General features: G+C 35.3%; 1 protein-coding gene across 1 annotated transcript in view; it reads left to right on the top strand.

The window, feature by feature from the left end:
- Positions 1–995: 995 nt before the first annotated feature.
- LOC149781056 (general transcription and DNA repair factor IIH helicase/translocase subunit XPB-like) overlaps positions 996–22,075 on the top strand; it is a 73,236-nt gene continuing 52,156 nt past the window's right edge. The window contains exons 1-4 of the mRNA XM_089938192.1: positions 996–1,133; positions 6,849–6,932; positions 15,087–15,211; positions 19,056–19,136. Of these exons, the coding sequence (XP_089794318.1) occupies positions 1,100–1,133; positions 6,849–6,932; positions 15,087–15,211; positions 19,056–19,136 (324 nt within the window). The 5' untranslated portion in view covers positions 996–1,099. The remainder of the gene's footprint in view (positions 1,134–6,848; positions 6,933–15,086; positions 15,212–19,055; positions 19,137–22,075) is intronic.

Below are 22,075 nucleotides of genomic sequence, written 5' to 3' on the forward strand. Positions count from 1 at the left end.
AATTTATGATACGTGTATATAGTACTATATAAACAACATGGCTGTGCCGCGTGCCTTCTGCAAGGCATCGACTGTGTTCGTTATGCTCAATAGATGCCAACGTAAAGTAATACACATATTCTCTCAATCCAGTACATCTCTAGGTGTACCAAAGATTGTGGATGACGTGCATTTTGGGTGAAAAAGAAGTCTGTCGATTTTGTGGTTGAAATGTCAAAGGTCATGATGACCTCACTAAAAGAAGAAAATTGGTTTTGCATAATCATCTTAAGTTTTACACCAAGAACCTTGACCAAAGTTTGGAAACCGTTTAAAATGACATCATAGAAGAGGCTTATTGATTCTGGGATAAAAAGGTCAAAGTTATTGTACCTCAAAGTAAAATGTGTTTCTCAGAATAAATTTTTTTACCACAGTAATTTCATTGACCAATCTTTGTGGATGGCTTTACACTTTGGGGAATAAAAACCTATTGATATCGGGTCAAAGGTCGTAAGTCGTAAGTAAATAACGGTAAAACTAGTAGTCAATAATATCCAGAGTTAACTATACCATACCAGTCAGACCGCTCAGGTGGCCCAGTGGTTAGAGCGTCCGCCTCGGATGCGGGAGGTCGCCGGTTCGAACCCTGGCCGAGTCATACCAAAGACTTATTAAAAATGGTACTTACAGCTGTCTCGCTTGGCGCTCAGCATTAAGAGGTTAGTGTTAGCACTGGTCACCTGGTGTCAGGAAAATGTGACTGGGTGGCACATCATGCTACATGTTTGCATGTCTGCATGATGTCCCAGTGCTAGATATCACTATAAACTGCAGACATCGTAGCGATATGACTGATTTTTTTTAAAAAAAAGTTACTTTAAAAATCCAAAACACACACACACACACACACACACACACACACACTGCGGATTATTAATCACGGGAAAGGGGTATTTAAATGAACTTAATTTAGAATAAATCTATTGAATTTTACTGGGAACAAATTTACCGATGCACCGTTTGTTGTCTGCTGTTGGAAAGAAGAGTTCGTGCATGTTTTAAGAACCTTGCGCAACACAGGGCAGGACATGTAAAAGTAGACTCAAGCAAATAATAAATGGGTGGATCCAAAAGGGACAAAAAAGATAAAGGTTATCTTTCCATAGTCATTGCTTAACCCTTTGGGTGTTCTAAGTTCGGGGATGCAGTTTAATATGACATGCAATTACAGAAAACGTTCAGTGTTCAAAATACACAACTGTCCATTAAACTTAATGTAAACACATTTTTATTTATGAGTAGATGGACAGTACCTGGTAGAGGGTTTTATAATCAGACCCACAGAGGTGAAGAATAAATACTTTATTTACGTTTAGATTTTTGTTTTCGTTTTTGAACCGCAAATGAAGCGGAGATGCTCGCAATTTGTTACCTGTCATACATGTGTGTCACAGGCACTTGATTCTGGGGTAAACTAATGTGTACACTCACTATGTTATATAATGAGTGTACACATTAGTTTACCCCATAATCAAGTGCCTGTGATGTGCGTATACCATGTTTTCATCAATTAAAAGTTGCACAGATGCCTCCATGATGTCAAGGTTCATTGCTGGCAGATGTCAGCAGTGCTCTTTGCCTTGTGAGAACCAAGATAAAGCTGAAACTTTGGGCAACATATATCACACATCAACAGCAAAAAGCATTTGACATCACAAAGTTTTGCTCAACAAGGATAAAGAATTTACCATTGAGGTTAAAAATTGTTATAAGCCAGTGGGGAAGACCATAACACAATTGAAGTATACAATTGAAAGTACATGGTTGTTGTTGTTGTTGTAGGGTTTAACGCCGTTTTTCAGCACACGATAGGCTATACATGGTGGCCAGTATTAATGGTGGAGGAAGAACCCAGGAATACCCTGGAAAGAACCACCGACCCACAAGAAGCTACTGGCAAGCTTTCTCACATACCCACATTGGCTGAATCTGAGATTCGGACCCATGCAGACAGTGGTGAGATGGCAGTGATCCGTAATGGAGAGAACTTTAGATCACTCGGCCACTCGGGGCCCCCGAAAGTACATGGACTTACATACTCTGAAGCAGAACTGGCAAATGAGGCAGAACAAGCAGCAGCAGAGGGTCAACTGAACATGGTATACACTTTTATAAAACACCATTTTGGTCAAGGATCCAGCCAATCCATGCCAGTTAAAGCTAAAAAGGAAGAATGATAACAACGCAAAGGGAGCAGGCTGTGAAATGGAACCAACATTACAGCCGGAGCCTGATAGGCCAGCAGACCTGCCACCATCAGATAACGTTAATGTCATTTACAATAGACCCACAACCATCAGATAATGTTAATGACATTAACAGCAGACCTGCCACCCTCAGATAATGCTAATGACATTAACAGCAGACCCACGACCATCAGATAACATTAATGACATTGACATCAGACCCACGACTATCAGATAACATTAATGACATTAACAGCAGACCTGCCACCCTCAGATAATGCTAATGACATTAACAGCAGACCCATGACCATTAGATGACGTTAATGACATTGACAACAAACCTGCCACCCTCAGATAATGCTACTGACATTAACAGCAGACCCACGACCATTAGATGACGTTAATGACATTGACAACAGACCTGCCACTCTCAGATAATGCTAATGACATTAACAGCAGACCTGCCACCATCAGATAACACTAATGACATTACCAGTAGACCCATGACCATCAGATAACATTAATGACATTGACAGCAGACCCATGACCATCAGATAACGTTAATGACATTAACAGTAGACCCACGACCATCAGATGACGTTAATGACATTGACAGCAGACTCATGACCATTAGATGACATTAATGACATTAACAGTAGACCCACGACCATTAGATGACGTTAATGACATTAACAGTAGACCCATGACCATCAGATAATGTTAATGACATTAACAGCAGACCCACGACCATCAGATAACGTTAGCAACATTGATATCAGTTCACCTGCTCAAGCAGAGGTCCAAGCAGTCATCAAAGAGCAGCAATGCGCCTGGGATTGATTCCCTACAAGCCAAGTTGCTGAAAGTTGATACTGTAGTATCATCTATTTTCGTTGGGCTCAATTTTCATGCTTTTGTATTTTAAAAAAGGCATTTTCTTGGGTATTAAAAAATTTGTTTTTGCCTGTCAAAGTTTGCATATTAGTAGGTAGTTAATTTTATGGTTCAACCTCTACAAATACCTAAAATAAAGAATACAAAAGAATAAAACTATGCTGATACAAAAGGCATTCACTTTAATGTTTAAAACAATACTACCACCCGTATGAGCACAAATCAAAGACCTGGCAAGTTCAATACTTACAATGTGTTTTTGACCAAGTGAATAACATTAGTTGAAGCCGACACAGCCAACAACAGTAAAACAATACTTCCATCTCTATCAGCACATTTAAAACACCTGTCAAGATTAATCACTTTTGCCATGTTTTCGTGTGAGTGCTCAGCATCAACGGAAGCCAACGCAGCCAACAACACTAGGCCAATCGATTATTAAAGTACATATGAATGATCTCTTACTTGAACTACTGTCCATCACATTGCACCATCAGTACTTTCTGACAATATTGATGTTAACACAGTGGCTTAAGAGTGGTAAAATTCAACTTAGACCCCCCCCCGCACTGAATTGATAAATGCAGCTTATGCGACAATGAGTGAAAAATCAGACCTAAGTATCAGTGGTTTCAAGAAAGCTGGACTTGTTTAATTCAGCAATTTGGGGATTATTTACCTGAGAAGCATTTGTGAGTACCATGAGACTTGATTGACATGATGTTGATACAGGTACTTTGTCCAAAAATCACGATGTTGATACTGTGGCTATGTCCAAAAATATGTGAAGTGTGAGCTTTAATACTTTGCTGTAATTAGTGTATATACACAGTGTTTCATTAATAATTGTGTTTCAAGAAATAGTTATAGTATTTTACAGGATTGTTGTTCTTTTGAATTAAAAATGCATGGATAAAATGAAATGTGGTTTCAGAAGGATTTAAATGTTTCAACAACAGTTGTACTGTAATGAAAGATTGATTTGAATAAGTATTAAACTTAATTTTCATACACTGTTATTTTGTATTATTTTTTCATTCATTTTCAGTATTACTATTGTTTGAATACCTTATGCTTTTTCTCTATTTTCTCTCTATCCTTACTTTCCTCACATATTGATTTAAGGCATTGAGTGTAAAAGTACAGCTATCAGATACCTTATTGAACGTGTGCATTGAAACAATATAAAATTATTTATGATTCTTGTTTCAAAAGGTTAAAATAAAAAGTAAACACATGTAAAGCTAATATTTAATTACCAGATTACAGTATTGACCTTGATTTATCAAATACTAGTAGCTGATTTAATCTCTAGGAATGAAACACTTTAAGAAAATGGGGGGGGGGGCATCATCCTACGTGGCTCATTTTTCGTTGGGTATTTAAATTAGTGGTTCGAGGCAACAACAAAAACCATGAAAATTTGACCCCCATGAAAATTGATGATGCTACAGTATAACCACAAATGTGTTGACTGACCCCATTAGAAAGATATGGAAAATGATGTCATCCCACAGAACTGGTGCCAAGGCCTCATTGTCAAGCCACCAAAAAAAGGTGACCTCAGCAATTTTGGACAGCTGGTGAGGGATAAGACTCTTTCCATCTCCAGCAAACTCTTCTTCAGAATTCTTCTGCAAAGGATTGATACAGCCATAGATGACAAACTTGGTTGGGAATAAGCAGGGTTCTGCAAAGTAAGAGGATGCATAGATCAGATATTTGCTGTACACAACATCATAGAGCAGTGCCTTGAGTTTAATGTTCCCCTTTACATCATTTTCATTGACTTCAAAAAGGCATTTGACATTGTTCATGGCAAGAGTTTATGGAAGATTCTTAGAGTCAGTGGAATACCACCCAAGATGGTGAAATTCATTGGGAAGTTTATGAACTCCTTGAATGCAGCATTATCATTATTGACACTTTTGAGTGAAACCTGGTGTTAGGCAAGGTTGCATCCTCCTTCTGATTCTGTTGCTCATCACCATCGCCTGGATTATGTGTTAAACAACATCTGACCATGCCAGAGCGATCCAGTGGACACGCTTCTTACAGCTTGAAGATCTGGACTTTGCTGATGATCTGGCTGTCATTTCATCAAGGCACTCTCATCTTCAGTAGAAATTTGACACTCAGCAAATAGTATCAATAGATTGTCTTGAATTCAGTACAAAGAAAACCCCAAGAGTTGTGCACAAATGCTGCAGCTACTTTCCTCCATTTATCATTGACGGAGAGGCGCTTGAGTTTTTAGAGGGCTTTGCCTACCTGGATAGCCTAATTAACAATGATAACGGTGCCACAAAGGACATCAAGGCTAGGTTAAATAAAGCCAGAGTGCTGTCAGCAGACTCTACCTTATATGGAAATCAAGACAACATAGCCTCAAGACAAAGATCCGACTTAACAACAGCAACATAAAGTTGGTACTCTTGTATGGCTCCATGAGTTGGAGAGTAGTGCTGATAGACGGATTAGCAAAGTAGATTCATTCCACATTAGTTGACTTCATAAGATCTGCAACATCTAATGGCCAAACAAAATCTTCAGTGTGAACCTGTATGAAAAAACAGAATGCAACAGCATTTCCCCGGAGATTAGGATGTGCAGGATCATAACTAATATTAGAATTTTTTAAAATATTTGACTGATGTGAGAAATTAAAACCTTAGCCTCTGAAGCAGAACTGGTTTTAGTCTGGTTTCACTATTGGTAGATATTTTTGTCATCCAGCCTTGAAAAATTGCAGCTGGAAAAATTTCGTAATAAGAGTAATGGCAGCCAAATGTGTGTTGAATTGCAGAGCAATGTTAGTCACAAGCAACATCCCATGTTAAGATATGAAGGTAATTGTTAAGAGCCAAAACTCTATCCAAATTGAATTTGATTTAAGATGTTGGCTATATCATGCTATGGAAAAAATCTAAGCTAAGTGCCTTTCCCAAGGAAACACGGAGGCAGTTTACCAGGGCAGCTATCAAACCCACAACACTCTTCAAACTGAGCTACTACAACCCTCTCCCCCAGGTGATGAGATACAATGCTTCTAGTTCTGTGAGACTCTTGAAACACCTATGGAAATATGCAGTTAATTGTGAAGGGTGATGGCCAAATCCCAAAATGGACAATATTCATCAGAATGTGTTGGACGCTATTAGAACTATGATATTCAGAATGATCTACTGTAGTGAAATTGTAAATTTGATGGGACATGAGCAACAAATCCACTAAAATTGTACCTAAACAGATGAAACTTAAAAACACGTCTAAATGTAATAGGCAGTTCACCTACCCAATCAGATTAAAATCAAGATCTTATAATAATTTGATCTCATACCTGTCAGTCTGTCTTTTCTTTTCAGAAAGAATGGGACACAGTTGATGAAAATAAGAAATTGGTGTAGAAAGTTCAGAATTTATCTTAGTCAAAATATGTTTTTGTATAGATGTATTTTCATATTATATGGTTCACACTGGTGAAATACTAATAAATCTGTAGTAAAAATAGTTAAATTTGGTTTTATTTTTCTTCACCACAGTACTTGTATAACCTAAAAGGGCAGTGTTGAAAATTAGTCATATTTTACAGGTAAAAACTGGCAAATACTGGTGTACTGCACTTTCTAATAGATCTCCTGATGGTAGTCTATGATGTTTGTACTTAAGTACTTTGTTTTGTTTTAATGACGTTTTTCCTTAAATAATCTGTAGTATTTATTGCAGATGAAAGGAAGACCAAACGAGTGAGATTACAGGAGCAAGAGAAGGACGACGATGATGATGCATCACAAGATACAGAAGCAGCAGGTAACATTACAGTACATCTCAGATTGACAAGTTTAAAGTATAACTGGTAGAATTTCAAACACATAAATCGAGGTTCCTATGGTCTTTGAAGGTCTTTGACAGTTTGGGAAAAATGAGGTAGCATTTTCAAAGCCTTGAAAGTTTGAAAATTGAAATAAACCCAGACATTTTAATTTCTTTCCATAATCGCAAATAAAATTGTCCATGGTTGCTAGATTCAGATGTAGTCGAGTTTACCTGGTTTCTTTCTTTTGATGACCCATTCAGTTTCATTGCTGCTGCAATAACGAACGAGCATTTGAATTTCATCAATAAACAATATTGTAGTATTTTGCATTTATTATTTTCTCATATAACATAACTTGTGTACAAAATGTTAGCAAAAATCGGTCTTGGAAATCTATGTTTGTGGTCTTTGAAAGCTTGGGAAAAGTCTTTGAATTTATCATTCAGAATTCTGTATGTACCCTGTCACAGTGACCTGCATTTCATTCTGTAATGACTTTGCAAGGAATTTGGATATGTAAAGTTTTACTTTATTGGTACTAGTTAGTAACATTAGTGTTTGATTATTTAGGTTGACCAGAGGTATATCATTTTTTGAAAGATGTGTCCAAATGAGAAAAATGAGCTTGAAAATTGGGACTTGAATTCTATGCTTTTCTAAATATTGAAGGATAGTTAGGGCTGTTCCATACCTGGGATCCAGGGGAAGGCACTTTAAATATGGAGTAGTCATCCATAGATTAGATACACCTGACAGGAATATCCTTGGACCTAAGGGCCTGGGTACTTTATGGAGCAATCAGCTGCATGGACATGTGTTTAGATCCCTTCGGATCCCTGGATTGCAGCATATTTTGATAGGGTTCTTTGTGGGTTTTTTTATTTTATATGTAATAAAATTATACCTCATAAAAGGCTTTTCCTGCACATTAAGACCTTTTCAAACAGTGATTGGTTGATTGGCCCCACCCATTTGTACATGAACAGATGTCAGAACAAGTATCTGATAAGAACCTAATCAGATTTAGTAATAACTTATCAGTGATGGATAAGTGCAAGTACAAGGGAGGGGATTATCAAGGATCTTTGGATGTTGTTTGGTTTTCAAAAGATTTAATTAATAAAATTTACCACTATCTTTATACAGGTTTTTGTATTTACTGCTTTTTTTTATTAGCTACTGGTGACAGACCTGAAGATCTTATGGGATTATCTGTTGCTTGTCAGTCTTCCATTTTTATTAGCTACTGGTGACAGACCTGAAGATCTTATGGGATTATCTGTTGCTTGTCAGTCTTCCATTTGTAATCATTAAGCGTCCTAAACTACTGTGAGGATTATCTTGAAACTTTACACACACATTCATCCCATAGTCTAATTAGCCCTAAATGAAAATGGTGCTGATCTGAAGTTACACACCCATTCATCCCATAGTCTGATTAGCCCTAAATGAAAATGGTGCTGATCTGAAGTTACACACACATTCATCCCATAGTCTGATTAGCCCTAAATGAAAATGGTGCTGATCTGAAGTTACACACCCATTCATCCCATAGTCTGATTAGCCCTAAATGAAAATGGTGCTGATCTGAAGTTACACACACATTCATCCCATAGTCTAATTAGCCCTAAATGAAAATGGTGCTGATCTGAAGTTACACACCCATTCATCCCATAGTCTGATTAGCCCTAAATGAAAATGGTGCTGATCTGAAGTTACACACACATTCATCCCATAGTCTAATTAGTCCTAAATGAAAATGGTGTTGATATGAAGTTTAGTATTGCCATATCAACATGGTGTTTTCACTAAAAGACACCTTATGATGTTTAGTTGGTCCTAATATGAATGGTGCTGATCTGATGTCTAATATGGCTGCCATTGCAGCCTTCATGAAAATATTGTTACATAACCTCCTGAATGGGTTATCATACCATCCTATTTTTTTTATACAGAAAGTCTCCTTATGATGTTTAGTTGTCCTAAATGAAAATGGTACCAATCTGACATCCAATATAGCACCATGGTGGCCATCTTGCAAATCTCGTTATTACTGCTCCTCCAACATGGATGGTCATATCTAAGGCATAACCGACTTTTGATCCGGAAATCGGATTCCACCGGATAGTATGAACTTCCGATTAATCGGAGTCGGACAAGGTAGGAACGACCGATTCGGATAATAAAAATAATAAAGTTGAATTTCTATAGCACCGTGTCTAACACTGCGTGTCATTCGATAGTGCGTTAATAAAGTTAAATAAGAAGTCAGAAAAGTCCAATATGGTCAACACAATGGGGTGAAACGATAATACTTGAGTTAGACCGAAAGATTTAAATTTATTAAAATATATAATACAGTCCTACCCGTTTATGTCAACATCCTCAATAATGAAGGCATAATATTGAATACATTGACACATGCTAATGAGGTATTAAAAGAAAATAATTCTTACAATCGTAAATATAAATAAAGTTAATAAGGAAACTTTCACAGCACAATAAACTTGTTTCAATCACCGATCACTTTGGAAAATGCAAGAATCGATCAGATTTCATTGCTTTTATTTAAGTCGCCGCAAGAGGCCAACTTTATAGGACCAAACAAAAGCCTGTTTTATTTTTATTTGACCGCGACATTAAAGCATGGCGGCAAGATCAACTAATTGTTGAACAAAGAATGGGTCGGCACTGTAGCTTTGAACTTCGTTGCATTTTGCTATAGTCCTGCCATATCCTTCCCCTTGTGACATCGGTGTGATATGCAAAACGTGTGTAACACGGTTTAAAAAGTTAATTTGAAAAACCTTTTAATTTAGCATTTCCGATTAATTGAATCGTATCCAGAATCGGAAAAATTTCATGCCCAAAATCCGGAATCGGAAATCATAGAAAAATGCTAATCGGTTATGCCCTAGTCATATCATTGTGGTATTTTCATATAGACTTCTTATGTTGTCTAGCTGGTGCTAAATAGTGATGGTGCAGATCTGACATGGTTACAGTGGCAGCCATCTTAAAAAAGTCTTGTTATTGCATCTTACATGAAAATGGTGACATCCAATATGGATGCCACAATGTCTTAAAAATCTAGTTGTCTCTACTTCCCCTCAATAGATTATCATTACATGATGGGGTTTTCACTCAAAGACTTCTGTTTTACCTAAAGTGAAAATGGTGTCATGCTGACATTCAGTATGTGCACAACAGCAACTAATCTGAAAACATTTGAATTGCTGAAAAATATCCGAGATGGTTTCAGCATTTGATAGATAAAAGGAATAGATGTCTATCCTCAGTACCTGGAAATTCTTTTTGCCCTGTTTAGTCGCATGAACAAGTTATTGTCCATTAAGTTTTATTTCAATCCTAATTTTTAAACACTGTGTTAGCATTAGGCCTACAGGAAATGAATGCTTGTAATCATCCAGTCATCATCAGTTAAGTTCAAGATAGTGGTATGAATATGTGCCATGATTACATGTCATACAAAAAACTATTTTTTTTACTCCCAAAAGACCTGATTTGGTTGTGTTTGAAAATATATAATTCTCAGTACTTTTCAGGATGGGGTGGGGGTGGGGACACTACTTCACTTTATTCTCATAACATGTTGTATGTATAAACATCAAACAGTCCTGCTTAGAACTTATGTAAAACTATACTTAGGGTACTTTAAAATGCTAATTGTCTTAGAGGCAATTAAAAGGCATGATTTTCAGGCATAAAGAGCCACCTTTTCACTTAGTACTTAATTGGCTGATGATAACTAGGGCAATGTGAAGACTGCTAGGCTAATTTGTGTAGGTAAAGTTTACCAAGTGGAACAACCCAATTAATTTCAGATTGTAGGTAACTCAAGGAGACGTGTAGGACAACATGAGTTATTATACATCATTGCCTTGAGTGAGAATATGTAATCCATCTGTATTAAAGATTATTGGCAAGTTTGTGAACATCAGCAACATTTCTTGGAAGTTGCATTTTTCTTCATATATACAGCAAAAAGCATGATTATTTCAGTTGTCGGAATAGTGTTCAAGCGTGATTCATTTTTGAAAGCAAAATGTCAGAACGCATTTCCTTTAATTCAGGAAGCACCATTCTATCAGCAAGACAAGCATATCCCAGCAAAACTAGGTTTCAGAATTTCTGGTTGTCTGAGTTTGACTTTGTGAATCATAGGAGCAAGGGGGAGCATTTAAGTTTTTGCACATGCTATAAACTGCATGTTGTGATAAGTCATTCTGGAGTATACATTGTCTGTCAAAATAGCAACATTACCTGTCTGTGATAAGTCATTCTGGAGTATACAATGTCTGTCAAAATAGCAACATTTCCTGTCTGTGATAAGTCATTCTGGAGTATACAATGTCTGTCAAAATAGCAGCATCACCTGTCTGTGATAAGTCATTCTGGAGTATACAATGTCTGTCAAAATAGCAGCATCACCTGTCTGTAACACTAGGACAAACAATTTTGACATACTGAATTGAACATTCAGATCAATTATTGTTCATTGTCTTAATTTTGTTAAAATGTGAACTATTAATTGACCCATGCTTTTTGGTTACGAAGAGATATTCCCATTGTTGGTCAAATTCAGTAGAGATATTCCATTGTTAGTCAGATTGGGTAGAGATATTCCTTTGGTGATCTGATTGGGTAGAAATATTGCCTTGGTTGTCAGATTGCATAGAGATATTCCCTTGGTGGTCAGATTGCATAGAGATATTCCCTTGGTGGTCAGATTGGGTAGAGATATTCCTGTGGTGGTCAGATTGGGTAGAGATATTCCTTTGGTGATCACATTGGGTTAAGATATTCCCTTGGTGGTCAGATTGTATAGAGATATTCCATTGTTAGTCAGATTGGGTAGAGATATTCCTGTGGTGGTCAGATTGGGTAGAGATATTCCTTTGGTGATCACATTGGGTTAAGATATTCCCTTGGTGGTCAGATTGCATAGAGATATTCCCTTGGTGGTCAGATTGGGTAGAAATATTCCCTTGGTTGTCAGATTGCATAGAGATATTCCCTTGTTGGTCATATTGCAAGGAGATATTCCCTTGGTGGTCAGATTGGGTAGAGATATTCCCTTTATGATCTTACTGGGTAGAGATATTCCCTTGTTGGTCAGATTGCATAGAGATATTCCCTTGGTGGTCAGATTGCATAGAGATATTCCCTTGGTGGTCAGATTGCATAGATATATTCCCTTGGTGGTCAGATTGCATAGAGATATTCCCTTGTTGGTCATATTGCAAAGAGATATTCCCTTGGTGGTCAGATTGTATAGAGATGTTCCCTTGTTGGTCATATTGCATAGAGATATTCCCTTGGTTGTCAGATTGCATAGAGATATTACCTTGGTGGTCAGATTGCATAGAGATATTCCCTTGGTGGTCAGATTGGGTAGAGATATTCCCTGGGTGGACAGATAGGACTGTCTAATACCAAGAATCATAGATAGGACTGTCTAATACCAAGAATTACAGATCATACTCTCTAATACCAAGAATCACAGATAGAACTGTCTAATACCAAAAATCACAGGAAGGACTGTCTGATAGCAAGAATCATAGGAAGGACTGTCTGATACCAAGAATCACAGATCATACTCTCTAATACCAAGAATCACAGATTAGACTGTTTGATGCCAAGAATCACAGACTAGACTGTCTGATACCAAGAATCATTGATAGGACTGTCTAATACCAAGAATCATTGATATGACTGTCTAATACCAAGAATCACAGATCATGCTGTCTAGTACCAAGAATCACAGATAGAACTGTGTAATACCACAAATCACACTAAGGATTGTCTGATAGCAAGAATCATAGGAAGGACTGTCTGATACCAAGAATCACAGATCATGCTCTCTAATACCAAGAATCACAGATTAGACTGTTTGATACCAAGAATCACAGACTAGACTGTCTAATACCAAGAATCACAGATAGGACAATCTAATACCAAGAATCACAGATTGTCTCTGATGTGGAGAATCACAGATTGTACTGATATCAAGAATCACAGTTAAGACCGCCTGGTACCAAGAATCACAGATAGGACTGTCTAATACCAAGAATGAGCAACCACTGCACCAGTATGAAAATTTAATTTATGTTGCTTTTCAGAAATGGAACAGATAATTTCAGTTTCAACCATTTTCTTTACCATATGTCTGCCATTTTTTTTATCTGTCACATGAAGTGTTGTTACATCATTCACAAGTGCAACTCTAAAATATACAGATATTGTATCTGTATGTTTGCCCCTCCAATTTTTTAGATACACAGCCTATATATACATTAATTAGATACACAGCCTATATATACATTAATTAGATACACAGCCTATATATACATTAATTAGGTACACAGCCTATATATACATTAATTAGGTACACAGCCTATATACACATTAACCAGAACAAAATCTTTTGCATTAGAATGGTTCAGTTCACATACATCACAAATACAGACCAGTTTTCTTTGAACCTTTCACCATCTCACCAATGTGAACATAGAGAATCTAGGTTTGAACTCTGGCTGAGTCATAGCAAAGACTTATGAAAATGGTAATAACAGCTGCCTCACGAGGCACTTAGTATTAAAACATTAGTGTTAAGACTGGTTGGCCTGGTGTCAGGATAATGTGACTTGCCCCAATGCTAGACATCACTATAAACTGCTCACTGCAGACATCATAGCGATATGACTGAATTTTTTTTTAAAGCTACGTTAAAAATCCACCCCACCCACCACAGAATCTACCTCTCTGTGCAAATACTTTAGGAAAACATACATTGTTTTTGTTTTATACATAAAGTGTTAAAAATTGTATAAAATAGTTGTATTGTGTAAAGGGGTCTCAAACTCAAACCACCCTGAGGGCTGCATGAGTGCACTTTCAGTGGCCCAAGGGCACTACCACCTTTGTTCTCTCTCATGACACCTTCTGACAATAATCATTTTGCAGGCTGCAGGATACACTGTAGTGGGTTGGATGTGGCCCATGGGACACTTGTTTGATATCCCTTGTGTAAAGTATATATTGGGACATATTTAAGTTTTACACTTGAGCAGGGACTTCATAATTGGGTCTTGTGTCTCACATGATTTCCTTTGAACTCTCTATATTTGGAGCCAGGAGCCCCAGACTTCTGTTTTTCAAAATCAAGGGAAATCCCTGTATTAAGAATTTTGTATAATTATTATATGAACTTTTTTGATAAGATTATGCTGGAAGATTTTTAAAAAAATGGCCTAACTTGGCTACCATGTTTTTTTTTTAAATGGCCTATCTTGGCTACCATATATGGTTAAATTGAACAACTCTGGGAAAAGTTGAATAAATGCATGGCATACAAACTGCAGTAAATAGACTACTGGGAAAAGTTGAATAAATGCATGGCTTACAAACTGTAGTAAATAGAATACTGGGAAAAGTTGAATAAATGCATGGCATACAAACTAGTAAATAGAATACTGGGAAAAGTTGAATAAATACATGGCTTATAAACTGCAGTAAATAGAATACTGGGAAAAGTTGAATAAATGCATGGCATACAAAGTGCAGTAAATAGAATACTGGGAAAAGTTGAATAAATGCATGGCTTACAAAGTGCAATAAATAGAATACTGGGAAAAGTTGAATGAATGCATGGCATACATACTGCAGTAAATAGAATACTAGGAAAAGTTGAATAAATGCACAAGATCTGAGCTGCAAGGTCATTTGCTGGGTTAAACAGTCAGATACACTGGTTCCAAATTTTGCCAAATAAAATTATATTTTGTTTTAAATATAGTTTAATATAGTTTTAAATATAGTTTAATATATAATATAGTTTAATATAGGTTAAAATATAGATTAATGTATAATATAGTTTAATATAGGTTAAAATATAGTTTAATATATAATATAGTTTAATATATAATATAGTTTAATATAGTTTTAAATATAGTTCTTCATTTAAACCTGTGCCAAGTGAAGAATCACTTATATTTAAATCAGTTTGTTAATTATCACCATCCAAAGTATGAATGTTATGAACCTTTTATTTTAAATTTACTTTCATCCTTATATAGGGTCTGAGTGGATTTGGTTTTTCATTTCTCCTTCTCTCTTTAACCTAGTTGTCCCAGCCTCAGCCAGTAGGCAAGTCGATGAGAAGACATCATTAGATGATGAGTTTGGGGCCAAGGACTACCGCCGCATTCTAGACCTGAAACTTGATCACAAGTCCAGGCCCCTCTGGGTGGTCAGTATTGTTGTCATATATTATAGTTTATTTATGTTGTACATGTAGTTTTAAACAAAGGTCCATCAACGTTAACACATGTACACTAATCAGAAGTCAAGCTAGACTTGAATTTTAGGGAGAAGTGGGAGTAAAGCAATGTGTGTGTGTGTGTGTGTTTTTTTATTTGAATTATGGCATCAATTTCCCATCAAGCATATTTGCATTTGACGTTGATTTATTTTCAAGTAGAAAATTTCATGAGTTGTTTGTATACTATAAACACATTGGTATATGTATAAAAATTATTCATATGCAATATATATTTGCCACATGATTTAAAATAGAACAATAGAAGCTATACATTGTAATGAATTTTAGCCAAGTAACTAGATTACAGTATTGAAATTGCAGCTTAGTTAAAAATGCTTAACCAACTACCCTTTATCAAAAAAATTTTTTGCTTTCCAAAAGTTCAGTATAAAATGGTACCTAAAAAGATCTCTAAACTTGTTTGAAACAACTTTTTGCCATGTATATGTCTTCAGATCATACTGTTAGTCCTAATTTCTTTGATGCCGATGAAACTTTACCATAAATATTCATAGACAACACACTGAGGCATTAAAGTTGGTATAAGAATCAACTAGACCCTTCTTTGCAACAGAATCAAAACAGCCAGCATGTGAGTGCATCTATTTTTAGAAAGAGGGGTTTTCTTGATGTAACCACTCACTTTATAGCTTTGTTATAACAGTCCATTGATAGGATTGCAAATTTAAGGTTTTATTATTTGTCTACACACTTGTAGTAACATTAGGCATTGGTTAAATAGTATTTGCTTCACTGATTTTTTTTCTTCATATTTTTTGCTGAAATGAGGTAAGTCAGAAAAAAATTTGACCATACAGCGCTTCTCAGATTCCACAATGTCGCATCGTCCCATACATTTCTGACCTACATAATTGCATTTTAAAGGTAAATTTTTGATAGCATAATATTTAGACTTTGCTTTCTTCAGTTGTATCATTCTCCTGAATATATTTGTCCAGTTGTTTACGAAAACAATCTAATGAAGTGGTACTTCCAAGAAACAGTAATGTCCATCATTATTTCTCCATGACAGGTTCACTACTAATGGTTTCAAACTGATTTTATGAAGAAAATATTGTACACACAGCAGTTAAAATATTAAAATCACTGATTCTATTTTTAAATCACAAATGGCTATTTACATATTGTTTAAGCTTTGAAACACAAGTTTGTATGTTTTTATCATCAAAGGATAACTTGGGGAAATCGGGCAGTGATAGTTGCTTAGTTATTTGGGAAATGGTTAATTGTCAGTCAGCTATCAAAACACATGCCTATGAATGGGCAGGAGTTAATTTGTCTTCACAGTTGATATCAACATCACCTGCTTGATGACTTAATGCCTACATTTTGCCTTGAGCTATGCCACAACACAGGAACTAACTTGGCTATAAAAAAAACGTTGGTCACTCACTGTTCCTCTAAGAAATCACAGGGTGAAGTTGTTTTACTTTTCCAACAGAAGAAGGTGAATTTTTTGTTTTTTATCAACATAGTCGCCCACTTTGCTGGGTAGCATAACCTCTGGCTAACGATATTTCCTAGGTAACCTCCTTTGTGGAACAATGATTAAGGGATCTGTTATGGGTTTAGTTGCCATCTGTACTAGGGATAATAGTCTGTGTTCAGTCTTTTGCATATGTGTCTGTCATTTTATTGGTCAACTTGCGGGGAATGCCAATTCTGACACGTGTTAGTGTGCAGTAAGTCATTGTGTTTCTTTGCTAATCTATTTGTTCAACTTTGTTAAGGATTTGTCTTCTCAATAGTAAATTGTCTTCTTAATATCACTGTATTTGCTGGTCGATAAGGCAATACTTTTTGACCAGAAAATCTTAGTGTTGTCTTATACTCCAAATCGACTTATATATGGATATTGTCATCAGAATCGCTCTATTGTATGTCACATAAGTTTACATGTGGAAAAAATTCTCCAGATCTATTAAAAATAATGTGTACAAATATATTTCATTTTGGGGAAGAGAGCATGTATGAAAAAATATTGGACCCCACATTGAGAAGGATTTTAAATAATTACATGATCATCAGTATTAAAAATTAATGTACGTCAGATGTCATTGCACATGCACTTGTAATATGTATTGTTTAAATTTGATATATGTGCATTAGAATTGACATGATTAACCATGACAAAGACATATTCTATCGCAATTTTTTGATTGTACCTCACATGATCAGATAAAAATTATGCCCTATTATGAGAGGGAGAGGTCTTGAAGTTTGTACACTAATCTATATTGTTCACTTGATGACTCTGATCTTACTCATGTACAAAAGAGCAGTACCATATTCCATTATCAGTTAATACCACTAGGCAAGCAATTCCTTCTAGTTGTAGTTTTAACTTCATTATCCAAGAATCATGTCGTTTTGTAGTGGTATTTACGTGCTAATTAAATATGCTATAGCTGTAGTCAGATTTTCCAAGCTAACATCTGTTTGAGATCAAGATTCAGTAGACCAGATCAGATTAGTGAGGCTACCAATAAGGAAATGAGGCTACCCAATGATATTGTGAATACAATACCATATAATGAAAGGAAATGCCAGGTGGTTCCTCAGGTAAATTTCTCAATCATTGACATCTTTTTAACTTGCTGATAGGACAGACAGCAATTTAAAGTAACATATAGCATGACCAAAGATCAAAAACAATTTCTGCCTAAGTATATGCACTTTAAAAAAAATAATCGTATTTGTTGGGAATGGAGAGTTCGTTACACTGGTAAAGAAAATTAGACAGCATGCAAAATGGTAATTCTTGGGATTTGATCAAAATGGATATGACTCTTGTGAATATTTAAACCCTGTATTTTCATAGTTTACATTTAATGTTCAATTTATTAGTGTTTTCTCTCTTTGATAAAAGCTTCAGCTAAACAGGAGCAATAAGGTAACAAAAAACCCCACAAAGAATATATATATATATATACACACACACACATGTCGGACCATATTTATTTTCAATCACGAGGTGCAAGAAGAAAAATGCAGTGGAATACATATGCATCTTTCTGTGTATCTCTCTTCTTCAAATGTGATGGAATACATATGCATCTCTCTCTCTTTTCCCCCAAAAATGTTTGGAAAAAGCATTTTAGCATTAATGATGCAATTTTCCTATTGCTGGTAATCTGATATAGAATGCACTGATACTTTTAATATTTATGAAACCAGAAGTTATTATTGATAATTCCACACACAGCATCACAAATTTTATCATATCTGTAAATTTTCAGGTCAGCATCATTATTTATGGCTAAAAGTACATAATACATTTAAAATACTTAAAAATACTTCATGTGAAACAGATAAATACTTTTAATCTCATCTTATACTGGTCATAGACTTGATGAAGGATGGAAAATTTATAAAATTTGTTCATTTGACTTGTACTCTGCATTGACTTACATGCATTAGACTTACACACCGCATTGACTTATGGGCATTCATCTTATACTCCGCATTGACTTATAGGCCAGCAAATACTAAATTGTCTTCTTAATAGTAACTGTAGTAAAATAGAAGAGTCAGTAGACTTGAGTAAATTTTGGTCGGCAGCAAAGGCAATTATTGTTTATTGGTGAGGCCAGCCAATATGAAGATTTGAATAATTTTCAGGTACAATATTAAATTTACAGATATGTAACTTTTGTTGCATGAAAGGATGAAGGGTTAAGGTAAATTATAAAAAGAAAGTCAATGTTTTAAAGAAATTTTTTTGATGGATTTATGTATAATTTACTTGTAGGCTCCCAATGGCCACGTCTTTCTGGAAGCATTTTCTCCAGTGTATAAACATGCCCATGATTTCTTGATTGCCATTTCTGAGGTATGTATTATAAATCACAAAATTATATGACAAGTTGTGACAGAATTAAAAGTATGGAAATTTATTGAGCATATACAGTGTCTTCACTGTAAGGATTATGTTTTCACTGTAAGGATTATGTTTTCACTGTGAGGATTGTTTTCATTGTAAGGATTATGTTTTCACTGTAAGGAATATGTAAGGATTATGTTTTCACTGTAAGGACTATGTAAGGATTATGTTTTCACTGTGAGGGTTGTTTTCACTGTAAGGAATATGTAAGGATTATGTTTTCACTGTGAGGATTGTTTTTACTGTAAGGATTATGTTTTCACTGTGAGGATTGTTTTCATTGTAAGGATTATGTTTTCACTGTAAGGAATATGTAAGGATTATGTTTTCACTGTAAGGATTATGTTTTCACTGTAATGAATATGTAAGGATTATGTTTTCACTGTGAGGATTGTTTTCACTGTAAGTATTATGCTTTCACTGTGAGGATTGTTTTCACTGTAAGGATTATGTTTTCACTGTGAGGAATATGTAAGGATTATGTTTTCACTGTGAGGATTGTTTTCACTGTAATGAATATGTAAGGATTATGTTTCCACTGTAAGGATTATGTTTTCATTATTAGGATTGTTTTCATTGTAAGGATTACCTACCTTCCCAGCCACCCTGCCACCTACCTACCTACCTACTTGTTTAGACATCAGTACCTGACTGAAACAGATATATCTGGTTTGATTCCATGGCAATGGTGATACTTTGTATTCTATTCCATTATAAATAAAAGTTTACTTGATCATTATTTTGCAAAACTTTTGAAACAAACTGTGTTGCATTTTATAAATTTGCAAAAATCTTCATGACCTGAATTTTTGTAATGTACTGAGTTGAAATGCATTATAGGGCATTATTTGTTATCACTCTCACCAGCATTTGTTAAATGTTATTTGTTATCACACTCACCAGCATTTGTTAAATGTTATTTGTTATCACACTCGCCTACATTTGTTAAATGATATTTATTATCACACTCACCAGCATTTGTTAAAAGATATTTGTTATCACACTCACCAGCATTTGTTAAATGTTATTTGTTATCACACTCACCAGCATTTGTTAAATGTTATTTGTTATCACTCTCACCAGCATTTGTTAAATGTTATTTGTTATCACACTCACCAGCATTTGTTAAATGTTATTTGTTATCACACTCTCCAGCATTTGTTAAACACGGCAGTAAGTGTCATTGAATATCAGTGCTTCTAATTCTTCTGATGACAGGACCATAAATGACCAATTCTCACTTTTTCTGACAAAGTTGATTTTAATCATTTGGAAATCTAGTGAATGATAAATTGTTGAGAATAAAATGTTTTCTCTAAAAGTCATGCTGATATCCCATATTTTCATGAAATATAGTCATGGTTCACTATCAGTGATTTTGATCTCAGTTCATTGATTCTGTTCTAAAAGTAAGTAAAAGTGGTAATAATACTTGATTTGTTTCTTTTAATTGCTGGTAGGTTATGAAGACTTATTTAAGAGTCTTCGTTTGAAACTGCTCCTTGTGTTTGCCATATGATGGGATAAATATGGCAAACAAAAGAATTTATTAATTCAGAGAATTTTTATTATATGTGTAAATGTGAGATATGGACAATAGGCAAAATAATTTTCTTATTTTTCTCATTCCTTGAATTTTGCATGAGAGACATATACCCTTATATTTTCACCTGAAAATGGAAATTTCCCATCATGCCATACAACACTTTATTGTGTGTGCCTGAAGAATGTATACCCCACCTCCAAAAGAGATGACATTGTGAGTAAAGAACAAATAAACTGAAACTGCATTGCCTTTCAGACATGGAAATTGTTTTGGGCTGAATAAATTTGTTTCAATGTCATTAACATCACTATGAAATTATTTCCCCTTAAGACCTTGATAACAATGATAAGCCCGCTGTGAGATATTGCTGATTCAGACTTTTTTTAATCAGATGGGGTCAAATAATTTAGAAAATGTAAAAAGATGTAATTTACTACAACAGTGCAACAGATTTAATAGGTCACCTGAATCCAACCGCTTTCTTACATTGTAAATATTTATAAGATCAGTTAACAATAAGGGTTGAAAATGAGGTGAATTTATGTAAATGGTGGTGGCAGTGAGTGCAGATGAGTGAGCTTAATTTTCCAAGTTTTTATTCAGGAGCAGTTTTGGTATGAAGAGAAAATTTTCTTTCCCTGCATAAATGCCAGATACATTTCAGCTGGCGGTACAGAAAACAATGTATTTTAACTCATTAACCCCATGCGCCAAATTTGCATGTCAGGAGGTAGTAACCTACGTTTGAGCTTTGTAGCGTCAAGGTCATTTAAGATACACCAAAATGGATGGTATTACAGAAAAGTAGACAGACATAGCTCTACAAGGATACCAGATAATCTGGACTTACTACTCACATTACAAAATAGAGGAAAAACAGAATTTTTGAGATTCTATGTTTTTGCACCAAAAATGTGCCTGCTGTTGGAATAGATTTTGTGTCCAGATTTTAGACTTTTTGGCCTAAAATCTAAGGCAGACTGGTCTGAACTGCACACAAACAGGCGAATCTTTGCAAAAAGTAGGATAAGTTAGATATTTGGAGTAAAAAGTGGCCAGGACACGAAATTGATGGGTCCAATTAGCAAAACAAATATAATTTAAAAAACCAAAAAAACTTCAACTTTTATTCTTTTGCACATGTGCAAACAAAATAGCCAATGAAAAATGAGTTTTAACACAACTAGGCACCGGGATAAACAGAAATGTCTTGCATGCAGACTTATTTAGATGCATTCAGGAGCAGCCCCCAAAATGTGTTTCCTACTCGCATTTCAAGTGAAAATGACAAAAATCTCCAGGGGTTAATGAGTTAACTTGTGACTTGGCCATCATTAAAATA

This window comes from Sinohyriopsis cumingii, chromosome 16, assembly GCF_028554795.1.
Source record: "Sinohyriopsis cumingii isolate HCF-2022 chromosome 16, ASM2855479v2, whole genome shotgun sequence".
NCBI lineage: Eukaryota > Metazoa > Mollusca > Bivalvia > Unionida > Unionidae > Sinohyriopsis > Sinohyriopsis cumingii.